Source organism: Vanessa atalanta, chromosome 3, assembly GCF_905147765.1.
Source record: "Vanessa atalanta chromosome 3, ilVanAtal1.2, whole genome shotgun sequence".
Taxonomy (NCBI): domain Eukaryota; kingdom Metazoa; phylum Arthropoda; class Insecta; order Lepidoptera; family Nymphalidae; genus Vanessa; species Vanessa atalanta.
This window is the reverse complement of record NC_061873.1, coordinates 2,413,743-2,427,495: the sequence shown is the minus strand read 5'-3', so window position 1 is coordinate 2,427,495 and position 13,753 is coordinate 2,413,743. Positions and strand designations below refer to the sequence as shown.

The 13,753-nt window shown below is 32.6% G+C and overlaps 1 protein-coding gene across 4 annotated transcripts in view; it reads right to left on the bottom strand.

The window, feature by feature from the left end:
- LOC125077080 (protein spire) overlaps window positions 1–13,753 on the bottom strand; it is a 145,228-nt gene that overhangs the window by 57,988 nt on the left and 73,487 nt on the right. For all 4 annotated transcript variants that reach the window (XM_047688874.1, XM_047688875.1, XM_047688877.1 and 1 more), the window contains exon 3: window positions 11,037–11,163. In XM_047688874.1, the coding sequence (XP_047544830.1) occupies window positions 11,037–11,163 (127 nt within the window). The remainder of the gene's footprint in view (window positions 1–11,036; window positions 11,164–13,753) is intronic.

Genomic DNA, 13,753 nt, shown 5'->3' with positions numbered 1-13,753 from the left:
CTATTATGCCTTTACAACGTTTTACACAATTTACTAGAACATGCAATTGTTACGTTATTACAAGAAACGTTTTGTTTAATCACATCGCATGGTCATTAGAATCTTAGCGTTTTGACTTTACCATTACCATTACTTTACCCATTTGACCTTCCAATCTTTATGAAATTTAAAAATAATAATACATTTATTAAATCGCTGTTGAGTCTGAAGTAGCACTTCTATAGAGAGTATCGACAGTGACGTCGTGTATCGGCGCGTAACGTTGCGCAAACGCGTTTACGAACGCTTTGTTCACAAGCTCAGACTTCTTGACATTGGTCACGGTCTACTGAATAATAGGTTATCAAATGCTAGTCATAACAGCGATCGCTATAAATGCTATGTAATACCGTTATTCATAAAATTATACACGATTAGCGTATATAATTCATTTAGGGGTAGTAACTGTAAATAATTTCTCAATATATAATTTCTGTAATAATATGATTTATATTAAACTTAGAAAAAAATAGCGGTCGTTGTTGAGCCCACACAATTTGCTTGCCTGAATATTTTAAACGACGGTTCCAAAATTGAAAAGGGAAAACATTTTTCCCAAAGATATTAAGAGTATCTTTAATAAAAACTATTTTACAAAAGTAAAAATATATATAACCTTTTACAAATCGTAAATGAAATAAAATAGAAAATTATTGGTACTGCATTTTAAATAAATAATATTTAACAAACTATTGAAACCTCGTTCAAACCATTTCATATTGGACATTCGTTTATTGATTCTAACGAGGAATAACAAATAATAGTAAGGCAAACTAATATAAATAAACAAAATTGTCATGACAATTTCGTCACGAATCGCAAATGGTAATAAGACCGCGTCACAGTCATGACCGGCGCCAGCCCCGACACAGACGATACATATCTCATAGTAGTTTGTGTAACAAACAGATTAGCTAACATCGCCTTTGGCCTATAGGAAATTCGTGAAGAGCCATTGCTCATTCAAAGAAAATGATGATTTAGCAAACCATGATTTATTAAAGCTCTTATCTAAATAACCTCGTCTATCGTATTTGAAACAGAACAATGTCATTTTGATGATAAAATAATTCAAATTTATCAAAAGATTATTCACCTCTTGCCCATCAAACTATCCGACATATTTTTAGGTTTAGGTATGACAAAAATTGCTAGACTTTAAATGGAATTTTAACTCAAGAGAACATAATCTTCCGTTTTCTTGGTTTCCATTAAAATGTCAGTCCATTTAAACTAATAACAATATAACCGTGATAAACGACAGTCATATGACTCACTATCTAGATATCCTTTGTCAAATATTATTTTAGATCTAAAGCAATCTGATTCGATGGCAAAGGTCCTAAATATACTAACTTTCTAGTGTCGAGACCGTTCGCTGAGGTAATCTTATCTCAAGAATTATAGACCAAACGCAATCCTTATTAGGAGGTCAGGCAGGATCAAATTTAGACATAGGCATTACTTATACAATGTTATATATAAAATATTATCTAAGAAGGAGAAGAAGTTGATCATAAAAACATTAAAAGTGACGTTGGATTTATCGACGCAATCAATATTTTGCGACGACTAATTTTATGGCCCATTCCGTTCCGTTGTCCCGAAATCTATGTAAGAGCAATAATTGTCATCGTAAATACATCATAATCACTATAGGTTAGTACATAATATAATATTCACAGTTAATGAAGCTATCCCGTTATCATGAGGAGCATGAGAACACACCACAACAGGCAACGGTTAAGTGTTAACTAGTATCTATTCTCCCATGAGAGAAATATTACTTCGGCTATAAACTAACCTGTAAACTATAGGATACTGTGATTGATATTTTTGCCGTTCAATATACCGTATTTATGCGCATATCGTACCATATTGGTGTATGCTAGCAACTGAGTTTTTGATTAGTTTAAGAATTACAATAAAACTATACAAGAATTTCAGTGACATAAAGGATAGGATATACTCATTGACTCAAAATTCGGTAAATAATAAAAAATATATAAAGTAGTAACGAAGAATAGAAGAAGATATAATAACTAAATTAACGTAATCAATCATTCTGTTGTGGTTTTGGAAATTCCACGAATTTATAAAGATAACAAAAGCGACCGTCTTTGTTAAGACTCATGTTTAATTAGAACACAAATCATCATTATTGACTCTTCAACGCTCAACGAAAGTAGCTATTATGGTAAAGATTACAGGGTGAGCTGAATGATTAACGCGAGCACTCACCAATGAAACCGATATATCAATCTGAGCTAAACAAAGAAGCCATCAACCTCGTCAAAACACGTCATACTATTAATAACAATTTACAACATTGTGTTGTATAAAGCCCTTGCATGGGCTAGCGCGGTGCGGCGCCACTTTCTCCCTGACCTTATAACCTTACTAGTGTCTAATATAAAATATGGTATCGTCTGTAAAGTTAAACTAGGTCTGCTTTTATGGTGCTTTTTACTTTTGAAACCTTTATAAATCTAACAACAAAAATAATAAGACTAGCTAAAGTAATGTTTCGCTTAAATATTTGACATTGTGGCCTTTTTTCAACGTCACTTCAATATCTTTATGTACAGTAACTGAAATGTTTCTATCAACTAGTTTAAATATAATTTAATTTAAAAAGATTTCAGCTTCTAAACTCGACCTTATTTTATTTTCAAGCGGTTATGTGTGTGAAGCCGCAGGCGCTTCAAGTTTAGTCGACGCGACGCACCGAAACTGGGTTACGGACAGAATCGACACCGCTGTACCGAGTACAAGGGACATAATTACATGTCTTCCGATTAATTTATTTGCAACGTCTAAGGAATAATGAGGAAGTGACCAAAGGTAATTTGCGAATAATATGACATAAAATATCACCGACCCAAACTTATTTCTTATGAATTATGTTTAAGAAAATAATAACCTTTGAACGTTCATGTTTCCGATCGCAATAAAATACGTCGTTTTAAAAATGCATCTTAAATATTAAATACATCGACGATTCTCTCCATACACCAAATCGAGTATTTCTTCTCTGATTTAGGAAAATTTAAAAACATCACAACTAAAATAATCATTAGGTATTAAATTCATGCTTATGCGTAATGCCGAATAAACTTTGTAGATTATCGTGGATAATCCAATAGGACATAAACCTGTTACACACATTGTGAACCATAATATATTATATTGTAAAATATATAGAAGCTATAAAGTAACGGCAACAAGAGTTTCATTTAAATTACTCGCTTCTCATTAAACAAACAGAACTGCTATCTATAAAATAGAAAACGGTATTAGAACGCTTTTCCAAAGCAATCGGTAGTTAGGTAAAAAGTGAGAGCAAAATTGAATGAAACATTTATTTTATGTTTGATAACATTCGTTTTGTACATAAAGTTAAAAGTCACAATGAATTATTCAATGAAAAAAAATTAACAATTTAATTCGTACGCAAATAAAAATGATTATACTGACGGGATAACTTATCGGAAACATAAATGTTGAAACACAAACACATTTTCTTAACTATGAGAGTATTTTGGTAACCTGTATTTTTCTTTGTATGATGAGTTTTGAAAAAAACTTTAACGCGTATTCTATCAAAAACTTATATCTTACTGCTACTATTTATGAGATGAATTTTGGAAAACTCTTCTTTAATGCTCACCTACGTTCCAGAAGGAAAATTTCATCCTATTTGATCCAACGGTTTAACCAGTGCGTTGTATGTCAATAATTCATTTTTAAATTTTTCTAAGTAGTAGTAGGTATAATGTTATCTCATCAAATAATCGGCAAAGTTTTCCTCTATGACGATTACGAACCAGTCCGTATAAATACTAGTAATTAAATAATCACGGGAGGTAAAGAAAATCAATCCCCTGTCGAGTATATTATGATATCGCACGGGGATACTCGAGAAAGTTAACTTTTGCTGGTAAAGTTATAAATAATTCATACAATTAAAATGACATGTACGAGAATATTGCAAACGGGAAAGCCATGAATTGCAAATAAAAATCGAAATCTCTATTTGCAACATTTCACTATAAAACATACTATTATTTTTAATTTGATAATTTATTCGACTCTTTTTTTTTCATATTATCTTTTCCGTTTTTTATAACACTCAAAGATTGCTTTCGATAAAATTAAATCATTATATTTAATTGTAAACAAAACTTTAATAAATCATAATTAATTGTCACGCGACGAGTAAATTGATAAGTTTTCTCACGCAAAACTTTGCAACGCATTTTTAATCGACCATAAATATCTGTCAAGGAACGCCCGCTTCTAAATAACTCAAGTTTAACTCAGCAAAGCAGCAATTAATGCATCACTCGTGATTACGAAGCCGATAAATCTTCAAATATGACACTCAGTAGCACTGTATATTTAGCGTCTAAAACAATACCACCTACGTACTAAGCGTCACATACTTACACGTAAGGCGTGTGACGAAACAGTCAGTGAGACCAGGACATTCATTTACATAAGCTTAGGTAATCACATTAAACATTAAGAAACATTCAAATGCATGATTAAATAATTATAAAGTTTGAACCCTCTACTGTCAATTACTCGTAAACGACATTATAACATTTATAACATGATCAAAAATTTGTATCATAATAACCTTTATTATTAAAACCTTTACATCAGGGAATGTTTTGCATCTTTACGTGCTTGTGGTCTGCTTTGCGCCTCAGGTGTTTTACAATAATTTCAATAACCTTCTCAGAACATTAAAAAAACAAATTTTGTTAATGCCAGGATCGAGACAAAAGCTACAGTAATAGCTACACAAATAGTTGAATAGAATTACAATCGAATGCATTTCTGAAAATGCATAAACCTCATTTACGAGAAAACACAACTTCTAAGAGACGTGTTCGCATAAACAGAATTTAACGGACCGTGTAAAACGTACCGCGAAATCACCAAAACATCAACTCGTTAAGATAAACATGCTCGAAACATTGCCCACCGAGAACTGAGCCGACCGTTGCAGATACGATAGATACTGATATCTTAGCATCAGAATGTACAGTCTTCGAAGAAACTAGAAACATTTAAAATAATAGTAGTTTTTTTGATGAACAATTTAATCTTAAAGATCAGGAAGTACATTCTATAAGAAATAGCTTTGGTAAACGCGCAGATAATGTTTCATAAATAATTTTATATCTGCTAACATTACGATATCTACAAACTTGTAGCACTATGTCTTCTGCAACTGCAAAACAACTATTTGTAACCATAGCCGAGCGCGTGTAGTATGGAGATAGTCGTACCTACTCAAAGAGGTCTATAGGACAAGATTATTAACCAACAAGTTTCATATGATGTTTATATGACTCTTGACCATCTTATTTACACCAGCAAATGATAACATATCATCTTAATTGATATAAAGACTGGATGTCTACATCATTTAAATTACAAACGTATTCTAAGCATCTTATGTATTGTATTTTTCATCTTTAACTTAACCGGTTTCATAAATATATTTCGTTTCTTTAGGTTACGGCGAAGCTGTGTCATTGTTACTAATTCACATGCAGTAACGGTACATTTCGGAATCAGGTAAATTCGAATAATTAAGTAAAATTTATATGAATGTGTTCTATGGATTTATGTTAGGAGCGTTATATTATACTGCTAAAATACTGTTGAAGGACGGTTGTTTACAATGGATATTTTGTCATTAATAGTATCTAAAATCTACTTCATTCTACCTTTCATCACCAGTTCTTTATTTAACAGAAAATGTAGGTAATTTAAGCAATATTAAATCAAACAATGCTATTATCTTTACGCGATTGGAGTTGATATTTCAACCAGATCCGCCATTAACTTGTATAACTTCATAAATTGAAATAAATACATTGAAGTACATTATACCTACATACATATTAATTAAATTAACTTAGAAAGTTCTTACATTTATTTAATTTGTCATCATTACTTGTTTAACGTTGAATATAAAGTTCACCGGTCGACTGTACGAGAGCCGTGAGAACATCTTGATGTTTAGATCTGCATATAAAGGCGGCGATACAAGTGTCGGGCAACTTTCTTCTTTTTTTGTTCGTGATGACCTTGCGTATTATTGAAGGTACTGCGGTTATTCTTGGTCACTTACGACAATTCAAATTTCAAGATTTTCAAATAACAAACTTCTTCGACAAAATGGGTTCCTCCATTGCTAACTGCTAATGCATTTAGTATTAATAGTGAAGTAGTCTTCAAGTTCTAAATATGGGCTTTATTTAGGATTTTAACTGTCCTTACTCTTTCTAGACTTTCCTTTTTTTAGATTTAGTTTTTTTTTATCTCATTTAATGTATATGACAGGTCTTACATGTATAAATACAAGCACTTTCATTACGTTAAGATAACACTTGAATCAATAATGGAGACATTTTATTAATTTAAATAATTATTATTAAATATCTAAATTATGCGAAATAGCTGCATTAATTAAGCAATATCAGTTAGAATTTCTACGATGTCAAAAATGCTAATTGAATCTATAAAAATCTGATAAAGGATCCGTTAAACTGATTATACTGTTGATCTGTCACCAAACATCTGATCAATAAAGATAATGTCAGCGTTCGTGTCACAGATTGAATATATAGATCCACAGACAATGGACAATCATACGATGATCAATAGCGAGACTTAATGTAATCACCTGTCTGCGAATGGTTGACCTGTATTTGTGTTCACGCACAATCGCTACTCACTATCTATAATCATCTATCTACAAGTGAGTGGAAAGTTTAATGTTTTTTTTTTTTTTAAATAATTACCTTTTTATAATATCTTTATGCAACTTTATATGCAACTTTAGGTTTAAATATGCGTTACAGCAAAACAGATACATTAATTTCAAATATCGAATAATATAAATTTTAAATAAAGAAATAATTCCATCACTATATCCGCAAATGTGATAATTTGAATAATATAATTCGATTAATATCGACATATTTATTATTCGTTAAATACAAATGAGATTTTTGGGTCACATTTTACTTTTTCTTATAGAACTGGTTAACGTTCAAGCGTTACTTGAACCAAACAGGTTATATTGCAGAAATTTGATTGACATTAAATCACGAGTACAAAACGGTATACTTTCCGGTGCTAGCTATTATAACGCAATAAATTCGTAGAGCAAAAACTAAGAAAATTAGACATGCGAGGTGTTTTAGGAGCTAATTACAGTACAAGTGACGTAACAGATCTGAATTAACCGTTGCCAGAAAGTTGGCCACCTGTGTTAGAAAATGTTACGATAATTTAAAATATATTATTTGAAATCGATCAAAAAAAAACATCTTCTAAAGAAAAGCATAAAATATGACAGATCAATTTAGATTGAAGTGACTCGTGAGAGTTAGAAAGGGTGGTGAAATTCAGGCGGAACGGATTGTCTCGATTCATTGTGAACTAACACAGTGGGAGGCGCTCGAACCGTTGTCGTGGCAAAGGTCGGCTATAAACGACAATACCTAAAATATCATATGCTCCAGCAATCTATAGAGGACATTCGCATTGCAGCGGTGACAGGCGACAATGTTAAGAGAAAGTGTAAATTAACAACCTTCCTTGTTAGATGCGAGATGTTATTCTAATAGGGACATGAGTGAAGTACAAAAGCTTGCTCGGAATGTTAAGGTAGAGACGATTCAATAAAGACCTTATTTATTTTATAAATAAATTATTTCTCTTTATAAATTTATGGAGCCGAGATGGGACAGTGGTTAGAATACGTTCATCTTAACTTATGATTGCGGTTTCCAGGCAAGTACCACTGAATTTTCATTTGAGTGAAAGACGATATGGTTAGAAAGAATGTTACTTGTAAAATGACGTCCGACAGAGAAGTATGGAAGAAGAAGACATGCTGCGCCGACCCCAAGTAAAATTGGGATAAGGGCAGGAGGATGATGTGCTTAGTTCTATTTCTGTACTGTATCAATCTGTTATGTATCTAATTCAATTAAGAATCTACGATATGTTAACCAGCAATACGCATTGGAGCAGCGAGTTGGAATCAGTCCCAAACCTCTTTAAAAAGAAGCGGAGTTCTTACCCCAGCGGTGGGACATTTATAAGTTGTTATTTTACCTGTAGTCATTTATGCACTTATTTATAAAGTAGGTACTTTGTATAAAGTACCTACTTCATAAATAAGTGCATACTTTTATGTTTATAGTATATCAAGTTTTGCATATAATATGTAATATTAATACCCCTTCCTAAAACAGTGAAATGCCTCCCCACGGACCGGGACGTACAATCTTCGAATAAGATTCAACCTTTCTAACCACCGTGCACCGGGACATCTCAGCTTTATCGATCAACTAAGTAATAATTACGAGATAAAAATCAAAACAAAATAGCCGGAAACCGCTCAGTTCACAGAAGTGCGGAATGCGAAGAGTGTATGTAAATGATGGAGTATTCCCGCTATTGTATTTGCCATGAGATTTATAGTCTAAAGATCTACTTACAGCTCCGTCATCTACTACACGCATTGTAACGTGTTGTTTCTCATCCTATTATGATTGAAACAATAATTTTTATTATTACGATACTGTTGTAATGCTTGTTTTTGTTTTATAAGTAAATTTTGTTTCCATTACATAAGTTTACTTACGCAGCTAAATGGAACATCTCCATAGGAAAATAATTAAATACTTTTATCTTAAATATGAAACTTTTATTATTTTATCTATTTTATCTTAAATATGTTACGAAACTTAAATATGAAAGTGTTTTTGTTCTTAATCAGTATAATATTTGATGCTATAACATGTGTGTCTTTGGATTGTGAATAGCGAAAGGAAATTAATAAATGGAAAAGTCTTTCACCCTCTTTTATCACGCAGGTGATGTCTTCGATGGGCCTGGAATACCATACGATGTCTTCAAAATGGATTGATGAAGCCGTGGAATCATTTAATGTTATAATACCCAGCGAGATAAAAGAGGATGAACTTTTTTTTATTTAAATTTGCCGAAACAAAATATGGTAAAGTGTTGATCTCATTCATTGCTCCTCCCGTGCAATGCCCGTCTCGTTCTAACTTATCCTTATCATCCTCCTGCCCTTAAGAAGACATGCTGCGCCGACCCCAAATGAATTGGTCATTTGGGGTCGGCGCAGCATGTCTTCTTCTTCCATACATCTCAGTCGGACGTCATCTCACAAGTAACATTCTTTCTAACCATATCGTCTTTCACACCTATCCTCATCATCATATTGTTGAAATATGTTAATCTTTTGTAACTAAATCACTTACACTCATTGTCATTCAATTCCAATCAAATCGAATATCAAAACGTTGTTGTCAATAATTGTTATAAGAAGATATAACTACTAATTATAACTATTGACGAACACTAGACAAGTAATACTGAAGCAATGGAAACGGTAATGTCATTCAATCCGTTGTAATTGCCCGTAACAGATGATCACACGCCTTACTGTACGCTCGTCAGCAAAAACATAAACAATTAACACGGATCCATAAATACAGCGTAAACAATAGTCAATCTACTTAAGTTGAGAATGTGTTCAAAATTGCTAACGGTATGAGAGAATACTGTTAGAACATTGAACTGAACTCGAATAAACATTTAATCAAAACATAAATGATATAACAAAAATAACAATGCTCATCAAACAGACCAACCGAACTTCGACTCTCGAGTTTGATACACGGATTGATGGTCAAGCCATTGAGTATCGAGCCAATTTCACGTCAACTTTATAACGGGAACCGATAAAGGTTACGCTTACATAAAACGTGTTTGCACGCACGTCTGTTCGTCCAAATCACAGCATGATAGAAATAAAATCGAATATTTCGAAATATTTACCATTTAAAATCGACTGTAATTACAATTGATAGCTCAAAAATTCATTGGAAATTTGTAAAAGTTCGGTTTCGAATACAAACAATATGATTTTTAATAGAGAATTGCTGGCTAATAGAAAATGAGCTGAGATGGCAGTAAAAAGAACAGTTGGATCTTAATGGAGGCTCACTATTGCAGATCCTACCAGGTGCGACAGAATTTTCCGTGCATTACTAGTGAAGAATGGGTCGAATGTGCCACATTCGTATCCACTAACCCGAAGTAGATCAACGTGGAAGAATAAACTCCATATGTTTCGCCTTGAAGATAACTTCTCGCGGTGGCGAATAAATAGGTATATGCCTATTTTTGATAGATTTTTAGTATGTCTAAAGAAGCTATTTCACTTAGTGGTCAGAAATATCAATAATGATGAAACGATTTAAAAATTCAATGCGTATTTTAGTTGGCAGCGTGATAATAAAAAAGGTCAAAAGGGGGAAAGTTTAGCCGATTACGGAATTTCTCTAAAGGTGCTTTTGTAAGATCAATTATTGTGAATGCCTTTTCACTCGCGTGACCATTGATTTACTTTTATGGTCAGACAGTCATGATAGAAAATATAAACAGAATCATGAACTATCACCTTCAACGATAGACGAATATAATGGGGGCGTTTGTTTTTACTTCAATTAGAGTTGCAATAATAATTTGTGAATTATCCGAACAAATATATAATATACAAGAATTCTGTAATCTTTTTATGTTTATTACTAAAAATTAAACCCTTTTTGTTGCTAAGCTTGTTCTCGGTGGTTTATAATATTCATTCATCGTCAAATCAGCTTGATTATACCAAATTATTTTAAAGTCAGGCGATGCAAAGTTACAAATTGATTTTGATTTTGAATTCGATTATATTTTGGTTTGCTAATATATTGACTCATACCTTACTCATATCAATCACAAGTTGTAAATCATAATACAAAATATTTTAACTTAGATGGTAATTTTTATTTGGAAGTTTTTTTTTATACATATAATTAATTAATTGAAGACTTTGTTGTGTAAAATATAAAGGGTGTAAAAGGAAGTGAAAATATGTTACTAACCAGTAATATTGCCGGCGGTCATCTCCGTAATAAGTCCCTCAAGGTCAGGTGATATGAGCCTCTCCTCATCTTCCCCGTGCGTGTAGTCCAGGGCATGGTATACCACGATCGCCAAATTAACAACCAACTGCAACAAATAAAAGTATCTCCTTAATCGATATGAAAAGTTTTTCATAAACAATATTAGTTTAAGCATAGATTTAACATTACACGAAGGCATAGTTTTCCGTACGGCATTTTAAACATTACAAAGTAATTTAAATCTCAAGAATTCTCTTACTAAACACTCATGGGGTTCAGCAGGCGTGACTATCAGGCGCATTGAATGGAACTGATGCTCGTCTATTGTTAATACACCTATTACCCAACTGATCTAGCACATAACATGTACAGCGCTTGAGAAAGAATTTACAATATATATTTTGCATATCGATTAAATTACAGCGCTTAAAGCGATCAGACAAGAACATTTGATCACAGCCGCTCCTGCGTGCAGCGCAATCTTGTACACTTCATTTAACTAGTGTGGAAACAAGATTTGTGAACCATCCAACCCATTTAAATTATCTATATTAATTATACCGTCGGTCGTTGCGTCGATGTGTATTATTAAAATACTTTTCATCGTATGCAAGATTAATTAAGAAGATAAATTTTGCTGAAATCGTAGGACCAGCATGTTTGGTCTCTTTTTTATACATATATTAGTTGAATAAGCTGTCTCACTCTAGACTCAAATCAGCTGACACATGGTAATCCGTTAGGAATGTTACGGTCGAATTCGACAGTAACATCTTGCATATCATTACCAACCTGCCAATACCGAAAAGTCGACAGAGTATTTTATCGGGGGCATTGTATGCAAATCACGTGCAATATGATGTTGCATTGTATTGCGCAAGCGCACGCAACTAAGACCGTAACAATAACAGCATCCGATTTACGGCGTAAACTACACAATAAAACCGTAGAAGGACGTACGGTACGCGTTCAACTCACTCGAGATGATATCGCACTCAGAGGGAATTTAGAGTGGCTGTAGGGTTTAATAATACATTTCATTTAGCTGTACCATTTTAGGACTAATAAGATGACTGACAAGTTTGAATAATTAATCTAAATTACTACTTTTTTGCTCCCAGCAATATTGTTTATCATTTTACAACAATTTACAACGAAGCAATCGTTTCAGTTATAAAAACTTTTATTTCTTGTATTTACTATTTACGTAAATAATTATATTGACTTTAATAATATTAATAAGGAATAAAATAACATTTTATAGTATGTAAAAAAGTCATAATGTAAATTGCATATTATTATTACATAAAACGGAATCAACCTGGTGGTCTCTAAGTTACTTTTTATTACACTCATGCTGTCAATCGCGGCGCTAATGCCTACAAAAACAGGATCTTGTTAAGAAAATTGCCTATACCGCGTTATTACGTCAGATTTATGTAATCAATAAACGTTTTTACATAATATGATTGAACCTTATTATATTTCATTTTAAAATAATTGCATCGGATGTTATAGAATTTTATTTTATACGTTATATTGTTATTGATCGATGTTAATTGTTTTAATCGGCACGGCGTATCTTCTTTTACTTTCGCTTCATCTTGTTAATCTAATATCTCAAAGGCTATTAATATTTTTTACGTAAAAAGTTTAACTTTAGTACGTTTTTTATAGTATAGGTAGGCGGACGGGCAAGACATTAGCGTTACAACAAATATTAACCATTCCTTACATTGTGAACCAAGATGTTATGTCCCTAGTGCCAATAGTTACACTGGCTCTCACCCTTCAAACCGGAACACCACAATACTAAGTACCGCTGGCGGTAGAATATATGATATGTGTATCTACCGAGACGAGCTTGCTCGAAACCACCAAGTAAGTTCTTTTGTTTCAATAAAACGATTGATCTTTCACCTTCGTTTTGCGTTAACAACAACTTTACTTTCAATTTCGTCAACAACTCACCATTGTTTTCTAATTCCATTACCATTAGCTTGAACAACGTCCATTTGGTGTATTGCTTGTAATTTTGCTTAAAATTTTCAGCCTCGTGTCGCACACCACAAGTTCACGTGCCCGAAACTAATATAAACCACGAATTCCAAATCTGATTCGGCACTTACAGTCACCATTAAAACTTATTGGAACATTGTCACGATATATATTTCTCAAATTCTGTATTTAATAGAACGTTTCGTAATAGGCTAGAGGTTAGAGTGCGGTAAAAATAACGACTTGAAATAAGTCATATCTTAAACCGTTATTTAATGTATTATGAGTGTGGTTGTCGCTGATCAGACGATTAGATGGTTTAGTATTTGGTTACCATATTGATAATATGAGATCTTTTCATTTGTTTACAATCCCAGGGAAGTTTTATCGCTAGAATTGTCCTTGTAGTCTCTCTCACAAAAATGGTTCAAAAGGTAAGACTAAATCAGTTTGAGAGTATTAGTAACAAATTCATAAATTTTAATTGCTGAAATACTCGAAGGGTTACTAAGATTGAGCATTGATGAAGGCTGAATTATGACATGAGCATTCGTTTATTGTGACCATAATTTAATTAAAAAAATATTTTTTAGTATTCTTTATTCTATATTTAAAATTTGAAAGTTTTCAAGCATCCGTAGTTTTAAGTTATCATGTCCACGATGTAACTCAAATCGCCCTTTCAAACTGGGATCATA